Raw genomic sequence first — 20,963 nt, forward strand, 5'->3', positions numbered from 1 at the left:
AAAGACATACAAATATATCAATAAATCCAAGCCATTCTGTAACTGGTCAGGTATCTATTTCTAAAAGACTTATGTGCCAAATCAGTCAGCTCTTTTCTGACTGTGATAATTTGGAAATGGGCAGGAGTAGCAAGCCATAAAGACTACACCACTAGGAGCCCAGGGGATAGAAACAGAGGGAGAAGGAGATGGCTATCCCAGTGCCTTTTATCTGGCTTGGGGCCTGGGAAATGGTTTTGTTATTAGATTACTGGGGACACATAGGAATAAGTGGTGCCCCTCTCATCCCCTTAGACCTAGGAGAGTGACCAACTAGATGGCTGGCATACACACTGGCAGCCAGATGTATTGAAAAGCAATGGGGAGAGGGAGAGAATAGGGAAGAGCAAAGCTTAGAGGTTTTCCCCAGTTCATTCTGGCTTTCCTATTGTCATAAAATAAGTTGGTTTCAGGCTTTGTCCATCAGCCCATGTTCCTCTCACTCATTTTTTGTTGATGAAAATTTGGCTTTCTAACCAATGTTATATGGCATGAATGACCTGCCAGGAGGATAATCTGTGTGATTACTATGGTTAGTGCTTGGACCAATTACAGTTGTGTGAATGCCTAGTTATACCAAACAGCCCAACCTTCCAGGAGGGACAGAAGCATCACCACCATGTCCTGAAGGAGATCCAAGAGTTCCTTCAACAGCTCGATCTGACTGGAATCCTAGAACAGAAACAGGAGATACCCCTGAGCTATCTGATCCCTCAGCAAAGTACAGGGCAGAGAGCAAGAAGAGCCTGCTCTGGAAATGCTAGGTGAGGGTTGGGTCAATCTTGGGAATGAGTTCCCTTCTCATTGTGAATGCGGACGTCTTACCATCCACTGTTTGTAGCGCCGGGAAGCTGCCTGCAGCAGAGCATGGCCAATAGCATTCCTTTACAGCTTTCCTTTTATTAGCACAATGTGGCAGATTACCACTCGTTGTCCAAAACTACTGAACAACCCAATCCACCAAAGAGCTGTTAGGTATCTCTATAGTTTATGTTGTGCTTGATACTGGAGAAATGCAAGTGAGCTTTTTGGGAATACTATTGCAACCCAATTAGGGCATTGAGATTAAAATCACTAACTGGGTTCTCCTTTTTTTTAATGGATTAATTTAGGTTCTCCTGATTCTAGTTGGTGGTGATCTGGGTGCCACTGGTCCCTTAAAATGTTATATAATTGAGGCTATTCCTCCGGATGGTTTTGATACTAGTCTGTTTGGTTTTAATTTCAGCATTGCAGACGGGGCATTGCCAAGTTAGCACTGTGCTTTGCACCCTACATCACAGAAGGAAAACAATCCTTGGAGGATCTGAGGTGGGCAATCAGAGGGTAAGATTAAAAAATGCATCTGGGCCACACTCCTTTTACAGACTCTCTTTGTAAAGACAGTTATTTGTCTAGCTCTTTAAATTTCAGAGGGACATCCCCCAGCTCTGGTGTATGTCAGCTTTATATGAAATAGATGTGTAGAATATTTGAGCTGGAAGAGACCTCAGAGATCAGCTATTCTAAATCCCAATATTTTACAGTTGATGAAGCAAAAAACCAGAAAAGGGAACTGGCTTTCTGAAATTTACTAGCGAGGAGGTGGCAGGACCTGTCTCCGGAGCCCCTCACCATGCTGCCCAGCTGGGTTGACATAGGAGTCAAGCAGCTGACATGTTACTGCCGAATTAGCAGCCCTCCCAAGAGCTCTCTCCTCCCATAAGGCCAGAGTCAAAAGGGGAAAAAAATGAAAGGGTTAAATAGCACATTCCAGAAGGGAGGAGGCAGATGTGACAGCCTTGAACATTGTAGGTACACATTATTTAAATTGATGCTACAAATGTTATTCTAATCAGCCTGAAACATCCTGAAGTTCTCCCTCATGTGTTGCCATGGAGAGAGACGATCATCTACTACATACACTACATTTATTTGTTCATAATAAATGCTCTCAGCGAGTCTGATTCATCTTGCCAGAGAGATGGGGAGTGGAAAGGAAAGGCAGAGGTGGGGAGGGAGGGGGAAGCAAAGGTGAGAGAGAAGGCATAGGTGAATTAAAGAGACATGCGGATAGCTGACAGACCAGACAGAGCCATCAATTGTTATAAACTGACAAAGCAGTGACAAGGAGGCAAATGTTGAGGCAATTATGAAAAGGGTAGGTTGGTGGGACACAAGGAAAGAAGCTGCATCCATGCAAAAGCCCGTCTGGGACATTCACTCCTATCTCCCATTTAGACCCATGGTTTTAAAAATGAGCCCTAATCTGCTTTACTTTTTCAGCCAGTTGATCAAGCAGCGACATCCACAATGGGAATACCAAGGGGGTGAGGATTAACTTAGCATTTCACACCAACAACTCACTGGGGACAGGCTACAGTACCTGAGAGAGTTTCATCTGCATGTTAGCAAATACATGGAGGAAGCCGACCACCGCATCCCACAGCCTGCTGTGAGCCAGGCTCTGCTGGTTCCCAATGCAAGGGCCCTGTGGAGAGGAGGACATCCTATTTCACTGAACATCATTAACTGCTCTGAAGGGCTTAGGAAGGGCCTGTGACACTAGTTTATATGAACAGATATCTCCTCCCCAGAGTCACATATTTTGTGCTCAATATTTCCCCAAGATATTAACACCCCCATCATAGGATCCTATGTCTAACAAAAGCCACTAGGAATTTCACAGTCCAGCGATGTCCAGAGATTTTCTTTTAGCCTTAGAATATGTTTTTCAAAGAAAATCTTACACTGAAGAACATCATTTAAAAAAGTTCAGTGCTCTGGTTGAACAAGACAGCAGGGCACCCCTGCCCACTTTCATCCACACCTTGGCTTACAAGGGGTCTGAGGAACTCAAGGGTTCCGTGGAGCCCACTGTGAAAATCAAGCCCTAGCACATCTACTATTACCTGGCAAAGCTACCCAGAGAATGCTATGACCACATGGTTATCTGCTCAAATAAAAAACAAAACAAACCCAAAACACTGAATAATATTCCTGGTCAATTACTTTTAGGATTTTCCTACTATTAACCTGAACTTCAGGTATAATACCATCTCTATCGTTTCTGAAAGCCAAACACAGAGGGAAGACAATGGCCAGTTTGCATTTTTCCTGTTAATATCCTTTCCAATTTTTGCAAAGCATTATTGATCTGATATTTCTTATTGTAAACTCTTCCTTATAGTTTATTTTTCCTACCTTTTAATCAATTCCAAAATCACCCTTCAGGAAGAAATTTCCAAAAAGAACACTAATACTATCTTATGTTCTGGAAATGTCTTGACAGAATTCTCAGGGAAGAGGTGAGCAGGAGAAATATTCCCTGCTTCCTTAAGTCATGAACCTTATTTAAAAATGACTGTTCATGTACATTTGGTATCTGATCCCTAGAAACCTCTAGATTCTTTTTGGAACAAAACCCTTTGTATAAAGAAACACACAAAGTGTCTGCTTTACATTAGGGTTAACTGTTGCATGGGACATTCTGAAAACTGGAAGGGGTTCTGCAGAGAACAAATCAGATGCTTGTCAAGTCTGTTCAATATCCTTTGCAGGCATCTCACATTCTGTGACACTTCAGATGAGTCACCTGTTTCTAGGTTTATCTCTCCATGTTTTTACCATCCTTGGGTGACAATGATCAATCTCTCCCTTAAAATCTTCCCTTACATTTAATAGTCTTAGTTTTATGTTTATCATAGTAAGCAAATATGATCTGACTGTGCCAGTTGATTCATCCTACAGATCTTTAAGAAATGTATGTAACATCACTGAGGACTGTGACATGGCTACTGATATTATAGCAAATTACGCCCCACTATGTCCTCTTTGCATGGTAGCTATACTGCTGTAGGCAATGAATAGAGAATACTGTGAACAGAAAAAGAACGCTGCAAGTTCTAGACATTCAACCTGAAGTTCACTTGTGGACTTAACTGCCATTCACATAGCTTATGTGCTTCTGAAGTTACCCTTTGCACAGAGTTCATTTCTGAGTTCATTTCAAATTCGTAGGATGTCATTAATTCTGTTTTTAATCTCAAGGTGACATCATTTATGCCTTTATTCCTTCATTCTAGCAATCATTTCTCTACTCCACTGTCCACACTTATGGAACAACTATGATGTAGACATTGTGTTAGAAATGAGGAATTTTAAATTGAATGAGAACTTTTTGTCTCCAAAAAGTTTTCAGTCAAGGAGGGAAAGCAAAATATAACTAGATAAATGCAAGTGTGACAATGATATGAATGAGTCATAGTGGGGACCCATAAGCCGTAGCTTCTCACAGAGTGTAGGTACTATTGGTTCCTATTTACAGAAAAGAAGTGTTACCAGGAATAGGCTAGATACACAGTCCATCCGTGCACCCAAATGTTCTGTAGGGAATGTAGAGCATGGGGATGTTAAAAATGTTCTCCTTGTGTTTGAACATGCATTCTGTGCACATACCTGGATGTATTCTGTAAGAGAATTGAAAATCTGCTTTGTGACCACTAGAGCTTTGGAAAAATTGTGCTGTCCAGATTCATCGATGATGTCCTTCCCTGAATAGTACCAGTAGAAATCACTGATTGATTCCTAGGAACAGACAAGTAGAGTTTAGTATTTCTCAGGCTTCAGTTAGTGTAGCTAAACTCAACATTCAGGAAGAATACAAGATAATCCCACATCTCTAAGACCTCTACATTAAGACAGGAGCCTGGCACTCTGGGAAGAAGTACAGAAATAGCTGATCCCTGGCATCTCTGAAGGACAGATGTCCCTCTGTAGGAAAGAACAGATAGGAGAGAGGACAGCTGGACCTGGGTGACTATGATATAGGACAATCTACTCACAGGAAAAATGTACCCTAAAGATAAAGATAATGATTATCCTCCAAATCGTCATGACAGCAACAACACAATAACTAACACTATGAGTATCAGGCCCTGTTCTGAGCTTATTGTATATATTAAATCTCTCAATCTTCACCATCACTCTTTGAGACCCATTTTACAGGTAAGAAAACTGGAACACAGAGAGGTTAAAATAGATTGCTCTGTTAAATGGCAGAAGTGCATGAAGAATCAGCAAAGAGAAAAGAGAATCCTTTTTATGTTTGTGTAGATTTTCTTGATATTATTTGGATTTTCCTTCAAACAATTAAACCAAGTGACTTCTCAACACTAAGAACTTGTAGACTCATCTTATTCGGACCACTTTCTGAAACTTTTCTCAGTCACAGGTTGTTTGATAGCTCCAGGACATCGTGGCTAGGTTTTCACTGGCAAAACTAAAATAAACCAGCATTTCATAATAGAAGATATGGTTTTAAACCACTTCCCCCAGGTCAGTCTTCAAACATTCAAATACATGTTTTAGGCACAGCAGGTCCTCGAATAATTGTCTTGTTCAATGTTGTTAGGTTACACTATTGATGAGATGCTGTGGGAACTTAACTCTTGTTTAAATCAGTTAGCCTATGGCAAAATTGGTCCCATTATAAGTTGTTTCACTTAAACGAACTTATTGATGATGTTGAGGACTTACAGTATTTTACTTCCTCTTACTGGGGTTTTACTATCTCCTGGGCCTCCCTGACCTCATGTAACTACCTGTCTTTAGCTTTTGGAAGTACATCTGAGACATGCCACCATCCAAGGCCCACTCACCTGAAGACGCAGAAGGTAGTCCACAGTGCTGATGATGATGTTCACGGTGGTGGTGTTACCCATCTGAGTCCGCAGGAAGTTCTGAAAGTCTGACAACAGCAGGGCTGGGTCAGACCCTGTCTCTGTCTTGCCTAGAGAGCTGGTTGTGCTTTCTTTGCTAAACTCAGCAGAGGTACACTATGTGAAAAACCTCACAAGGGCATCCTGTTTGGGTCTTGGTGGATCTTGCAGGACAGAGCTCTGACATGAGCCCTCCCATTCCAGTGACACCAGAAACCAGACCTATTGAGCCTTGAGGGCCTTGACAGAAAGGGCTGTTAGTTTCACACCTGAAGATCCTGGAAGCAGCTTAGGCTGGGTGGCACTAAATAACTTTAGTCATGAGTTCAAGGTCGTTTTACATAGGGTTTCTTATTTAGGAATGAATTAACTGTTGTCCTTAAGTTAGCAACTGCTGGTATTGAATGTGGCTTCCTAAATGGAATCAGAATTTTGCACCTGATTGCTGTTTTCCCTTGACAAATCTATCCGTTCCACTTACCATTGTTATGTCCTTCACAAAGTAACTGTAGGAATCTAAAGAGATCTCGTGTGAACTCGTCATTCTGGAGTACTTTTTCACCTTGAAAACAGAGGACACTGGTGAGCATTTGCTTGCTTCTCAACACAGAACACCTTCTAATACAAATGACTACAAAAATGCTTCAGGAGCTGTGTCAGGATTCTTTGGAAAGGGAACTTTGGATGAATGCTGGTCAACCTGATTAACCTAGAACTGAGGCTGCACAACACAATGATTGGCAAAGCTAAAATATTTAGCCCCAGGATGCTTTTGTAAGGAAAATAACCAGGCTAGTGGCAGGAATGGTTCTCAGACCATAACCCATGCTTGATAGATGGAAAACCCTTCTTTAATTAAGCATCAAGCTGTTGAGTTAAACAAGGCATGCAGCCACTGAGCCTATAATGTGTTGGAACTGAGGCAATTAAATCAATCCCTTAGGATGCACACATGGTAGGAACTCAAGCCAGAAACTCACTTACCACGCTCACGAACAATGACTGGTGATAAGAGAAAAAGAGAAGAATACAAAGTAAGAAAACCATAAACACCATGATAAACTGTCTTTAGCTAGCACTGGCTCTTTGAACACACCCAGCCTGGATGATGGTTTTATCAAAGTTACTGATGGAAATATTTTGCCGAAATGGAGCAAGTCCTCTAAGATCAAGGAGCAGGGGCTCTAACAGGAAATAGTTAATTAAGATTTTTTTCAGGAAGAGAGTGGCCTTCATATTCATTAGTTACTTACGTGTTCCTTCCTCAGTAACCATCCCCAGGCCTTCAGCTTTATTCTGCCTCTCAAATGCATTCAAATCAAGGACACTTGTAATAGACAAAGGAAAGCAAGGTTCAGGGCTGCGCACTCTGGGAAAATAGATTTCTAACGTCAATGCACCTATTGACTAAGATCCTGTCCTTGGGTTTTAACAAATGCACTAACACATCACAGTGTGTTTGAGAGTTTAACAGTGTTTCCCAAGGAATCCTAGTGCTCACAGACCTTGTCACATCCATGAGGAGGGGCAGAAACACTTGTGGTGGCTGTCGTTTTGTCCAGCTGGAGTCCTTTCTTTTGGATGAAGATTTAAAAAAGGCTTTTCAAGTAAAGAAGAAAGGATTTGTTTCTTAGATTTTTCAAGGGAAATTTACAGTAAACTGAATTAATTAATGTTCAACTCCCTACTTTCTCTCAGAATCACAAGGAACTGGAGCTTTTAGAGCTTAGGATGAATACTGATGGAGAGTGCTACAAATTTCTAGATTTCAACGGTCAAACCCTTTAGGATTCTGTATCATTCAGGAACCATATAGTAGGTGAGATTAAGCTTTCTGGAGGCAATGGTGTCCCTAGGAGTTCCTGAACTTTTAGCAAGTTGGTTTTCATTTTTTAAAAAAAATATATTTTATTGATTTTTTACAGAGAGGGAGAGAGATAGTTAGAAACATAGATGAGAGAGAAACATCAATCAGCTGCCTCCTGCACATCTCCTACTGGGGATGTCCCCGCAACCCAGGTACAAGCCCTTGACCGGAATCGAACCTGGGACCTTTCAGTCCGCAGGCCGACGCTCTATCCACTGAGCCAAACCGGTTTCGGCTGGTCTTCATTTTTGTTCCTACTTTCCCCAGTCTTCCTAGTCATGGCCACCATCAGTCAGGAACCCCTAGTACAACCACCAAGCTTAATAATGAGCACACTATGTGATCATATTATTTCCAATTGTGGCTCATTCTATTTCTCTAAAAAACTCTAGCTTCTTCCCCAATCTGAAAAATTTCATAGAACATAAGGTCTCACAAGACTATAGCTCTTAGGGAAGCTGATGGCTGAATCCATTACGATTCTGCAAAACCTAGCCTGCCTTTTACCATTGAGCAAAGGAAATGACCATCAGCCTGGAAAGACATTATTGGAAAACCCAGAACATCTTTTCCCCTTTTAGGGGGTCACAGACATTCTGCAATTTAGATGAATTTAAGAGAGAAAACAATGAAAATCCCTGTTGCCATCTTGTTGGTTCTTCCCAGAGCCTACTGTAAAAAGGCCTGTTCAATAACACAAATGACCCCTTTCATTTTGGTTTTGCTGTCAAAAAGGATGACACGGAAAAGGGCATTTGGACATGATTGCTTTGAAGCAGCAGTTCTGATTCAGGAGGCAATTTAAGCAACAGACATTTCTGACCCTTACTCCATCACGAAACACCCATTTCAAATGTTTAAATTTCTCCAATGCTTAAATGTTTACAAATAAGTATTATGTTTATAATTGGCCTAAGTCTATTAACATACCTTCAAACTTCTGTTAGAACTCATTTGGCCTATTAAGGGTATGTCACCTGTCCCTTCAAGTCATCCTTATAAATGAGTTTAACAATATTAAGTATTGCTGACCACCAAGGGAACTCTTAGGAATTTAATTGAGAATTTCATGAGCAATATGGAACTGAACTGCCTTGATTTTTGCCACCCGAGTGCACATGCACAATTTTACCCTCAGTGAGTCAGGTCTGGCAATATTACATTTTCTTTTTCTAAGAGAGGTAATAAACAAATTGGCTCTCAGTGGGGGTGGGGGAGGTAAGAACAACAGACAGTATTGCATCTCAAATATACTCCCTCCAGCCCCAGAGTACAATACTTACCCAATCAAGTAAGGTTAGTAAAATTATGAAGTCCACCATAAGAAAGAATGTTCATCCTCCAAATTTTCAATTGGAAAATGTAATGTTCCATTTTAAAGGATATTAACTGGAGGCAAATGAGCCAGATAATTATAACTTTGAATTATTTTTAGAATGAGTTGCAGACTGTTCAGAAATATATGTGAAAATTAGAAAATAAGCTGACACTTTTCTTAGATTTCTGGCTCATTTCTGAAATGAGTAAGTATGGTAACATGACTTTTCATTTCATTTGTCATTAGGTTCAGCCTTGAGGGGAGGCTTACACACTTCGTAATATGCATGGAAAGTTTAATGCTTTGTTTTTTAGGCTATGACAAAATGTTCTCATGTTAGGATGTACCTCTGTCAAAATATGTACCCACCAAATATCTATTCAGGCTCCAAGGCCAGTTAAGGCTAAAGATTAACAAAGTGCTTAATGAAAACATAGCCTTGAGTCATAATGAGGCATTCATCTTCTTTCCCATTATTTTCTGGTTTGATTTTTATGAGCATACTAGTGGCCTGGTACATGAAATTTGTGTACAGGGGAGGGGGTGTTCCTCAGCCCAGCCTGCACACTCTCCAACCTGGGACCCCTCAAAGGATGTCCTACTGCCGGTTTACAGGGATTGGGCCTAAACCAGCAGTCGGACATTCCTCTCGCAATCTGGGACTACTGGCTCCTAACCGCTCACCTGCCTGCCTGCCTGCCTGATTGCCCCTAACCACTCTGCCTGCCAGCCTGCTTGCCCCCAACTGCCCCCCGCTGCCAGCCTGCTTGCCCCCAAATGCCTCCCTGCCAGCCTGGTCACCCCCAACTGCCCCCCCGCTGGCCTGCTCACCCCCATCTTTCCTCCCCACTGGCCTGCTCACCCCCAGCTGCTCCCCCTGCTGGCCTGCTCACTCCAAACTGCCTGCCCCGCTGTCCTGATCATCTCCAACTGACCCCCAGTGATGGCCTGCTTGCCCCCAATGGCCCTGCCCCCCACCAGCCTGATCACCCACAACTGCCCTCCCCTCTTAGCCTCTAACCGCCTCTACCTTGGCCCCGCTACCATGGCTTTGTCCAGAAGAATGTCCGGAAGGTCTCCTGGAAGGTCTCCCAGTCTAATTAGCAGATTACCCTTTTATTAATATAGATAGAGGCCTGGTGCATGTGTGGGGGCTGGCTGGTTTGCCCTGAAGGGTATCCTGGATCAGGGTGGGGATTCCCTTGGGGTGTGGGGCGGCCTAGGTGAGGGGATTATGGCTGTTTGCAGCTGATCACACACCCTTCAGGGTGGGGGTCCCCACTGGGGTGCCTGGCCAGCCTGGGTGAGGGGATGAGGGCTGTTTTCAGGCTGGCCACACCACCTTCAGAGTGGGGGTCCCCGCTGGGGTGCCTGGCCAGCCTGGGTGAGGGGCTGAGGGCTGTGTTCAGGCTGGCCATACCCCCTTCAGGATGGGGGGTCCTGCTGGGGTGCCTGGCCAGCCTTGGTGAGGGGCTGATGGCTGTTTTCTGGCTGGCCAAGCCCTCCAGTGGGGACCCTCACCCCGTGAGGGTGTGGCCAGCCTGGGTGGGGCTGAGGGCTGTTTTCAGGCTGGCCACACCCCTTCAGGGTGGGGGTCCCCACTGGGGTGCCTGGCCAGCCTGGGTAAGGGGCTGATGGTCTTTGCAGCCTGGCCATGGCCCTGGGGCAACCCAGGCTCCCAGACCCTCCTTGAGCGGAGGCCACAGCGACTGGAAGCAGGTATCTGGGAATTATTTATCTTCTATAATTAAAACTTTGTAGCCTTGAGAGGAGCTCACAGCTGGCCAGGGCAGGTGGGAAGCTTGGCTTCCTCCATCACCAGGGGCAACACAAGCCTCCTGTTCGCTCCAGCTCTGTGGCCACTGCCATCTTGGTTGGGTTTATTTGCATACTCGCTCCTGATTGGCTGGTGGGTGTGGCTGGTGGGCATGGCTTGTGGGTGTAGCTGAGGTATGGTCAATTTGCATGTTTCCCTTTTATTAGATAAGATATGCTGAGGAGAAACTCACACTCAGTTCTGAACATAACAAAAAAGGAGGTGAGGGTGATTAACAAGCCAACAAACAGGTGTGTGTGTGTATGTGTGTGTGTGTCAAATGGACATTACATTTTCCCCTCTGAATATTATTTGAATATCATTTTGAAGGCTGGAGGAACAATACCCATGCATCCTCTTCACTTTCTTCAGTAGGTGACTCCTTTCTCAATAATTCTATGATAAGCCAACTTACTTCATGGGCCTCCCCATCTCATTTCCCCTTCCTTTGAATAGTGAAGAGTTTAAAAACTGCTGTGGATGGTTTTCCCATATTTACCTGCAAGACTGCATAAGACCAGAAAGGCTTTGAAAGAATCCAGCATCCTTTTTCTCCTTTAGGTAATCTAACATTTTCTGCAAGGGAGACACATTTTAAAAGGAAAAACAATGGGAACTATACCACAAGTACTGACCCTCCTAATTGTAATGGAGAAATGGCAAAGTCTTAGTCAAGCAGGCACACTAAGTCCGATCCATGGTGGTGGGTTGTTACCCTGTGGACTTAAAACTGCCATGTGTCTCCCCACCCCGCTTCCTACTTAACAGAACCTGAATCATTAGGGTGGACATTTCTATAAAATCCACTGGCATTTCTGCTAGGGCAGCATAGATCTTTCACATTCATAGACTTATAGTTTGAAGTCTCTCCTATTTGGGAATAAGCACCGAGACCACGATTTAGTCATGTTTATGGTTGTGAGGTATAATCTGAACAGCTCCCACAATGAGTTTGACACCCTGAAGCAAGGAGCTTAGCCAGTAATGAGCCTCTCTGAGAGCTCAGCATTTCTTTCACAATCAGACTTTGTTTCCTCTCTTCTCATTTACTGGGAGGGCAGGAACTTTGTCTGGCAAAATAATATTTCTTTGTTTTTAAAAGGCCCTTCAAGAAAATCAACTGATGGGGTGGTGATGGAGAGGGGTATCTTAGGAAATGGTAGTTCTCTCTTTTTTAAATGTTTTTACTGATTTCAGAGAGGAAGGGAGAGGGAGAGAGAGAAACATCACTGATGCGAGAGAATCATCTGTCAGTTGCCTCCTGCACGCCCCCTACTGGGGATCGAGCTCATAAACCAGGCACATGTGCCCTGACTGGGAATCAAACTGTGACCTCTTGGTTCACAGGTTGACACTCAATCACTGAGCCAACTGGTGGGGCAGAAAATGGTAGTTATTAATAAGACATTTGTTTGGGATTAATAAAGGCTGGGAAAAATTATATTCTATAGTGGTAGTTTTGAGTTTGGATTCTCAAAAGCCCTGGGATTTAAGGCTCATGAATGCCAGGAATATTTGAAATGTCACACAGATGGTTTAAGCCAGAGCCTGGAGTGCCCAGGAGGCACCGGTGCATTCCTGTCTTCTGCAGCCAGTTCCAATTCAGATTTTTGAATGAATTCCCTGTGCCAGGCACTCTGCTCTATGCTAATGTGTTCTCATTTACTGTCTGGTGGCAGGGGTTTTTATGTGTATCACTCACTGCTGCACCCTGAACCCCTAGAGCAGAGCCTGACTTCAGGGCATCGTCAGCAATCACTAAATAGTTGTTGAATGAATGAATGAGCAAACAACAGGTATGTGGGATTATGAACCCCTCTTAACTGAGCAGGCTCCTTGCTCACAATAGGGCAGCTAATTCAATGAAAAGGTTGAAGTAAAAATTTAAGATTTAGAAAACGTCTTCTAGAGCATAATTGTGCAAAAAAACACATTTAATGGTGAAAAAACAAAATATTTTTCTCTTTGAACCCTGTGTCAACCCTCTCCATCAAGAACACATTTGCCTATCAACTCCCAGCCTGGTTTGATGGTGTCCCCAGCTATTCTGATCTAATTGGCCACTAGGGACAAATACCAGCAAAGATGATTCTGGGTGGTGGCTCCTGTAGCTGAGTCAATGCCTCTTCCCTGAAGTGTGACCACTGTTGATGGGAATACCCCAGGAAGCCTGACTCCTCCGAGAGTCCCCATACCTGTTGCACGCCGGCGTTGCCTCCATTCAGAATGGCAATCCCCAGCTTCAGAGTCTCAACCACCATGGGGCTCCGCTCACCTGCCGTGGTGAAGATTCGGTTGAATTGCCAAGGAAAGAGAGGGTAAATCCCACCTAAATCCCACCAATGGGGCTTTATCGGGACTCTTTCATTTCACAGTGTGAATTCTCAGTGGAAGTGACAGAGGCCCATCCAGAAACCCCGGGAACCACCTTTGCTGGCGCTTATCATCTGAAGGACCATCTCGGCAGCCCCACGCTCATGCAGCCGCGCTTGCTGATAGAGGGTTTTCTGCTTTTCCATTTCTTTTTCCTGGAAAAGATACACAGAGAGAAGGTTTGTTTACCCCCAGGGAACTCCCTGTGAGGAGGTAAGTTGAGAGAGATAATCTTTACTTGCCTAAGGAAGGCAAAACACAAAGCAGAGCTTTGAAGTTTATTGTCAGAAGCTACTCAGCTTTCCAGAACTGTCCACCCGCAATTCACTCATATTTTGATGACTAATTTTCCACTTTTGGTAAGAGAGGCAACACGGTCTATTCCTCTTTTATACAATGATTATAGGAAGTGACCTCAGGTTGAAATGTGTTTGATTCCAATGTCCTGCCATACAAAGAGACCTGCGGAGTGGTCACCTGGAGTTTACCTGTGAGACTATAGAAACCACCCACTTACATAGAATGTTCAGACCACAGTTAACAGAGACTCTATTGGATATGGGATACCAGAATGCCAAGGCTTTCCAGAACTGTAATTGTATTTATTTATTGTCACTGTTGTGTACTTTGTCTATAAGAGAGTACAAGTCAACTAATATAGTTTTATCTTGGGAGATTTAGGGTTCTGCACTGCCTCAAAAATAAAAGTCGCTATTACTGTATTACATTTACAGATCAGTAGGGCCAAAACCATCCCAGTGTCTTCGTTGCTTTGAATTTTCATTTTTGGGTGTTTGAATTTGTCCTTCTTTGGCCTGTTACTACCATACTTGGGTAGAAGTATAAACTTTCCCAGAAGAACTAACCTAGTGGGTGGTTTGCTGACTGACTGGCTGCCTGTAGCCTTTCCTCAGGAAGGCAGACAGACAGATAGACAACAGAGCCACAGCTAACAGAGTGCCTTATCCAGGCACACTTTTGTGTTTGCTACCAGATACACATGGTGGGTGGGCCACATGGCTGTCAGCACCCACCTCTGAAGGCCCATTGGCTGGCTTTGGAGGGTGGCCCTGTCTTCAATCTTAGTGAAAACTTACCTCAAATGTTTTTTCCTTGTCTTCCTCCTCTTCTTCATCCTCCCCATCCTGACAACTCTGGATTCCATAGAACAGAGAAAGGAGACAGACAATCACATTACAGGTGGACCTGAAAATCAAGGCTGTCTCACTGTGCAGCAGGAGACAGGATGCAATTCACAGGACCTCACACATGTTGTAAAACCAAGAACATTCTGACCACTGCAGGGCAACTTTCTGCTCTAAATGCACCTTTGCAGTTACGAAGAGGTTCAGAAGTGAGAATGGGAACACCAAGACCACAGAATTAATGAGGACCCATCTGGTTTAAACAGAGACCTGAAGTCTCTCACCTAGTCAAGTTCTAGTGTCAATCAAGAGATAGGAGCAGAGGGAGCTGTCCCTTTCTGAATAAGAACCAGGGGCTTGGGAAGAAGATCAGAGACACCTAGGATGTAAACCCCAAAGTGCCCCTTCCCATCGTGGCCGTGTGGTATATCTGGCCAAGGAAAAGGTGCTCTGTACCCCAACACATTCCCCTTTCTGCCTGACATGAAGGTTTCCCATTTGAGAAGGAGCAGTTCCCTTAGCCACTCAGCATTCCAGAGGTCACCGTCCCTCCATGCGACACAGAAACAACATCTCCATGCTGCCTCCTTTAGAACACTAGGATCTCCCTCTAGTTTCTGAGCCTGTTTCCAAAGTACTGAACTTCCTTTGCCTACAGATGTGTTTGAACAGTTGGATGCATCTGAACATTGAGTGGAAATGCCAGGGCGGTCTATATGTCCAAGTCCTGGTTTAGATCTGTCATGTGATCTTAGCCACTAGTACCCACTGTTTCTTCAAAGCCTCAAGGTTTCTTAGGAGGACAGTGGAGTGGTTTACTAGTGTCACCCGTATGGCACATGGACTGTGCTCTGCCTGGAGCTCTCATCATGACGAGTCCCAGGCCTGCTGCTCAGCATGACAGATTCTGTGCTGAAGAGGTCTAAGGAGGGAGAATGACTGAGACAGTGGGCAGGTGCCAGGTGTACCTTGGCCATCATGCTGGAATAGGAGGTGTACAAAGGGTCATCTTCCAATTTGCTGGAAAGAATAAAGGAAATATTTAGCAGGCTACCTTCAAGGCCCAGTGGAAAAGACTAAGAGCCATATATATCTTGAATAATATATATACTAGTGAATTAATTAGAACCCCCCACCCCCCTGATTCTGAGAACCACTCTGGGAATCTGAGTGGGCACTGTCTTGCCATGGAATTCGGGGAGGAAGGTTACAGTGTGAGCTGCTTAATCTATAGACCAGTGAATGTCTGGCATTATGATGAGAGGGCTGTGGCTTATGGGGTTTCCTAGACCAGTGATGGCAAACCTTTTGAGCTCGGCGTGTCAGCATTTTGAAAAACCCCAACTTAACTCTGGTGCCGTGTCACATATAGAAATTTTTTGATATTTGCAACCATAGTAAAACAAAGACTTATATTTTTGATATTTATTTTATATATTTAAATGCCATTTAACAAAGAAAAATCAACCAAAAAAATGAGTTTATGTGTCACCTCTGACACGTGTGTCATAGGTTCGCCATCACTGCCCTAGATGCTTCCTGATGGCCAACATGAGGGCAGCAAGGAGGGCGACTCAAATCTGGCAGCCCCCCCTGCAGGCACTGCCATCCATGAGAGGAGGGCGTGGGAGGAGCGGGTGTCCTGATGGTGCTGACCTCCTCTCCGTGAGAGCATTGCGGCTGAAATGGAGAACGATCTGGTGCAGTGGGTCTGGCTGCTTTTCTGCCTCCGCCTCCTCCTCCTCTTCCGCCCTGGGGGATTTCTACACAGACCAATGCAGACAGGTTTTAGGCGTGGATTTCAGCATGTGCCGCACAACTGCATGCGAGCAGAGAGAAGGCAAAGCGCAAGGCACAGAGTGCGTCAGACTACAAGCACAAAGAGAAACCACTATGTCACGTATTTATTTCAGGACAGAAGCCCGAAGGGTGCAGGGTTCGGCATATAAATGGATATGTTTTTTACAGTCAATCAAAGGAACATTCCAATTTTGGGTTAAAACAAGATGAAAGGAAAAGCCAAAGCCTGACTACAGCCGAGGCCCTCCACACCCCAATCAGCAGGACTCATGCAAGCTCTGGGCACCCGAACTCAGGAGGGCAGCCCTGGACAGTCACTGAGAGGCTGGGCCTCTCACCTGAACTTGCTCTTGGAGAACTCGGCTGGAAAAGGGGTTGGCCAACAGTGACACAGCCCTGGGGCCATTTGGGGGCTAATACTATTCTAGACTCAACCTGGCTCAACATTTCTCTTTCCTAACCTCACTCCTGATGCTAAAATTCTTGTTCCTGAGAGATGCCGTCCTGAAGCTGCTAGCCTTACAGTTTCTTCTCTTGTCAAGTCTCTATCTCCTTTTACAGAAAGGGCTACAGCAGCTGATGCCAGAGGTAAAAGTGAGCTCTCTAGCACAGCCAGCAGGGTGGACCATATTTAGCAAACTGGGGAGAACTGCATAGATTGTGTGAATGGTTTAGAAGAAGTAGACAGCCGAATGATGCTCACTGTGCACTTCACACTAATCCACAGACTGACGGGCACATATGAAAACAATGAGGGCCATGAAAGACAAATGGAAGGAAAGTAGGGGAGAAAACATGAAAGGGAATAAAAAAGAGGGGCAGAGGGGAGAAGAAAGAGAATGATAGGGAGATATAAAAAGAAAAAGAAATGTGGGAAACAGTGAATATGAGAAACACAGGGCAAGACTAACAGAGAGAATAAGGGATAAGAGAAAAATATAAGTGAGAGAAATAAAAAAAAGTGAAAAAATAATCAACCATGGTTCGGCTAAAGGAGAGGAGCGTTTATTTTCTTCCTGGACCGGGATGAAGCTCTGTGGTCTGCTACAGCTCCCTGCCTTCCCCCTGGGGTATAATTGTAAGTAGTTTTACAGTGTGAAGTCTGTTAGAGATGGGGCAGGACACATTTTCTGAGGGCCAACTACAGAAACGTGGAATGTAGGAAGGGGATTTAGATGTGCCTTCCTAACATGGATGGAAGGCCTGGGCTCAGGCTGGTGTCCTCCTTTGACCAGTGGTGCTCAAAACTTAACTCAGCGAGAATTTTCCATGGCATGGCTGTGCATCCCAGGAAATATTAGTTGTTAATAATGATGGCAAACAGGACAACAGTGACTAGCACCTCCAGGTGAAATTCATTCTCTGGCTCTTACGGCCATTAGCAGGGCTTCCCCCTGATAATTTATGCCATTAGTTCCTTTCAAATTCACACACTTGATATTTTGCGAATCTTTAACTGTTACCACGCACACACGAATACAGAAATCAAAATCATTCACACCCATATCTGCTCCCAGTTGAGTCAGTACTTACAGCCAAATCCTGTACTAGTCTCTCTTCAAATGAATACTCCTCTGTTTCTATCCAAAATCTCTGATAGCCATGGAGGAAGAGGTTAATAGAGCGGTGCCTGAGCGGAAGGGGTGAGAGTGAGGTCAAGAGGGATCCATGGGACACCTTACTTTAGTTTGGGAGGTTAACAGTTAGTAAGCAGAAGGGACTTTTGTACAATTCTTATCCTCTGATTGGTCAGAGTAGCCAGTAGCACACCACCATAAGCATTTATTTCAAAGAAACCAGAACCCTCTAACACAGTGCTCCCTGAATGTCTGGGGCACCTTCTGAATGAACTAACAACGGTTAGTGGAAGGCCAGGAGGTAACCATGATCCTGGTCTCACAGGGTCTTTATCACATTTCCCCTCTAATGAGAAATAATTCATTAGGCCAAGGAACAGTCCAGAAGCATTTGTTTAATACAGCAATTTGGTTCTTCCTTTTTGGTCGACCACCTGTCCAGGTGATCCCATGCTGACGGTGAGTGGGTTAGTCTCAGATATACTTTACAGGGCCCCCAAGGAGCCATGCCTGCAAGGCGCTCCAGCTTTTACTTAGGAAGTCAAGGCTTGGGTGAGCTGCGCTCATTAGCATGACTCCAGTGTGCCCTGTGGGTTCTGGCTGTGGCCCTGGTTGCTGAAAACGCTGAATAACTGGCACAAGCCACTCGCTCCCTAGAAGCTAGGATTGACTTCTGGGAAAATTAGCCACGAATAGCAGTCAATGGGTTACCAATTGAGGATAGCAGTGAGGAGGGAAGCAGAGAAAAGGAAGATGAAGGTTAAGACCAAAATCATCAAAACCCTGGCCATGGTTTCCCATAGAACACAGCCATTGCTAGCTTTCTTTAAAATCTGACCAATCAGAGTTATGTAAAAAAAAATTGTACAACTTTGTGTGTTTATGGTAATGTTAAATCATGGTCAAGGAAGGAGGAATGTGCAGAGAATGAGCAGGTCCCTCCATAGGTTACATTACCATTAAAATGGGTATAAGCCTGTCATATTGAGTTTTTTCATTAACCTTTTCCAGCCAAACCCGTTGAAAGGTGCTCAGGAAGAAATTGTTAATTTTGTGTCTGGAGAAAAGCACACAGGTTTTCTTTTAAAAACTAACACCAGAGAAACAGTTTCCACATAATAAAAGCAATCCCGTTAGCCCTTTAGTTTGGAAGATTCCATGCAGTCTACGACATCACAAGATGGAGAAGAGGTGTGTTCTCCCCCATTAGCTCCTTCGATAGTTTTTGTTGTTGCGGTTATGAAATCTCCTTACATTCCTCCACCCAAGGGGGAAATCCAGGGCAACCCCCCAAAACAACTGGGTTAGGGGTGGGGATGGTCACATTTCATCAAGGACACAGTGAATTCCTAAACTTACTGTTACCCACACAAGGGTAGAGCTGTTGAAGGAGCAACGAAAATATGAAAGGGTGGTAGGAACATCCTCAGTGTATTTAAAGAAAAAAAACAAGCCCTTGTTTTTGAGAGATGACATTTCTTCCTAGCTGGTCCTGGAGACATGTGCTTAGAGCTGAGCTCTTCTGGAGGCCCAATTAGCACTACGTCAGGCACGAATCCCCACCAGGGAGGAGTGTGCATGCCTTCTGATGTTTCACCACTTCTTGAAAACAGACAAAACCCTGTGCTTTTTGTTTTTTCTACTGGGCTATGAATTTCACTGTTGTTTCTTGGCCAGGACTTCAGCAGCCTTCATTCCCATGACAGCTTGACTTAATTTTCATCTTTTTATTAATGAATTCTATTTGATTCTGTGGTGCCTGATCCCCTTCCAAAGACACTAGTCTGTTTTCTTGAGAGCCCTGGAGAAGCAGGTGTGTCTCAGAAGCCATGATTCTCCACCATCTTCAAAGACCCCAAATAGGGAAGCTCAATTGGCCAGTTGACTCAGGAGAGGGTTACAGGACACTCTGGACAAATGATGGCCAAGATGCACAATTTGGTAAAAGGAAAATGTCAAGCATAGAAATAGTACTTTATCTGATTTTCCAAAAAACCAAAAACCTACCTGAGATTCAGAATGTACTTGTCCACATCAATTTATTTTTCTCAACCAGGTGAGGATGTTCCTATTGATTTGAATGCTGATAAAGCCGAGGCTGATACGCAATTATCAGCTTTGTTTACTGATCACAGACCTGACCTCACTAATTCTGAAATTAGTCTGAGGATGGAATGTGATCACATCACCAATGACAGTGAGTCCAAGGGGTCAGTGCTGGCCAAATCTGTACTGGTACTTAGCATGTGTGTTCACACACATTCCAGACAGGCCTTCACATATTTTTAAACTCAGAGTGTGGACTAAACACCAGGATAAAGGCATCATGTCCAAGACTAGCCTCTTGGGACAGTGCCCTTTCTTCACCTTGAAGGCACATACACTGCAAAGGATTCTCAAGTTACATTTCTGCACCTGCTGAGGAAACACAGTGATTTTGGTGTCATCCAAGTGCCTGAGCAGAGAAATATTGTTTGATCTGTTGATGGAATTTAGAAGAAAGTAGTTGAGAAAACAGTTCCCTTACTCCAGGGTGTCTTTACATCCTCACAGAGAATCCCATGTAGGTAAAACTAGAAAGTTTCCATATGCTTACGTGGCTGACTTCATGGTGCAAAACAGTGAGCTGAGGAAGGCATGGGGTACTAGGGAATCTCATCTGGTCTCAGTTTTTATGTTTACCTTGATTGCCTTAGCAGGCCATTATATCACAAGAAGACTGTAATGGCTCCATGGGTGAAGGACTCCAATTTCTACCTCTTGGATCATGAGTGTCAGGGCCAGAAGAGAGCACAGCTATGGGAAGATACTTAATTCCCACCACTGGCTCACAATACAGAAGATGACAGAATACTTGCCTGGGCAGGTTGTAGAGAGGGGCCATCCTGAAACAGGCCACCACTGCCCGTTTCCGCTGCTTAGACAACAGCTTGTGCCAGACTGCCTTCTTGGACCTCAAAGGCTGCTCCACCTGAGGAGAAATCACATGGGCAGGTGAGCACAGGCTGACAGGGTGGCCAACGGTGGTCATCTTCAGCCCACACTTGTCAACCCTGCAAGAATTTTGATTTCTCAACTGTCATCAGTAAGATGCACCCATTAGTAGATGATTCAATTTGTTTCAAATTAAGTTTGCTTTTTCCTCCTAACTGAGATTGGCTATTTATTGATTAACAGAAGCTTTACAAATGGGTAGGGGACTTCAACAGGTCATTTGAGCTAATGGCAAAAAATTTTAAAACACTGGAAGGGAAAAGAATTGAGGAGTCTGCTACCATGAAGTGCCAAGATGACATCTGGGTGTGAGCTGGGATGATCCTTGCTTCTTG

The 20,963-nt window shown here is 44.2% G+C and overlaps 1 protein-coding gene across 1 annotated transcript in view; it reads right to left on the reverse strand.

The window, feature by feature from the left end:
• The window catches only part of RYR3 (ryanodine receptor 3), a 370,839-nt gene that overhangs the window by 26,563 nt on the left and 323,313 nt on the right, over positions 1-20,963 (reverse strand). The window contains exons 74-88 of the mRNA XM_036346438.1: positions 20,493-20,605; positions 17,591-17,687; positions 15,914-16,020; positions 15,226-15,277; positions 14,210-14,266; positions 13,168-13,267; positions 12,935-13,014; positions 11,239-11,315; positions 6,992-7,065; positions 6,723-6,740; positions 6,220-6,300; positions 5,679-5,767; positions 4,477-4,605; positions 2,405-2,509; positions 630-711 (exon numbers count right to left, since the gene is read on the reverse strand). Of these exons, the coding sequence (XP_036202331.1) occupies positions 630-711; positions 2,405-2,509; positions 4,477-4,605; positions 5,679-5,767; positions 6,220-6,300; positions 6,723-6,740; positions 6,992-7,065; positions 11,239-11,315; positions 12,935-13,014; positions 13,168-13,267; positions 14,210-14,266; positions 15,226-15,277; positions 15,914-16,020; positions 17,591-17,687; positions 20,493-20,605 (1,261 nt within the window). The remainder of the gene's footprint in view (positions 1-629; positions 712-2,404; positions 2,510-4,476; positions 4,606-5,678; positions 5,768-6,219; positions 6,301-6,722; positions 6,741-6,991; positions 7,066-11,238; positions 11,316-12,934; positions 13,015-13,167; positions 13,268-14,209; positions 14,267-15,225; positions 15,278-15,913; positions 16,021-17,590; positions 17,688-20,492; positions 20,606-20,963) is intronic.

The sequence above is a fragment of the Myotis myotis genome, unplaced genomic scaffold (assembly GCF_014108235.1).
Source record: "Myotis myotis isolate mMyoMyo1 unplaced genomic scaffold, mMyoMyo1.p scaffold_m19_p_1, whole genome shotgun sequence".
Lineage (NCBI taxonomy): Eukaryota > Metazoa > Chordata > Mammalia > Chiroptera > Vespertilionidae > Myotis > Myotis myotis.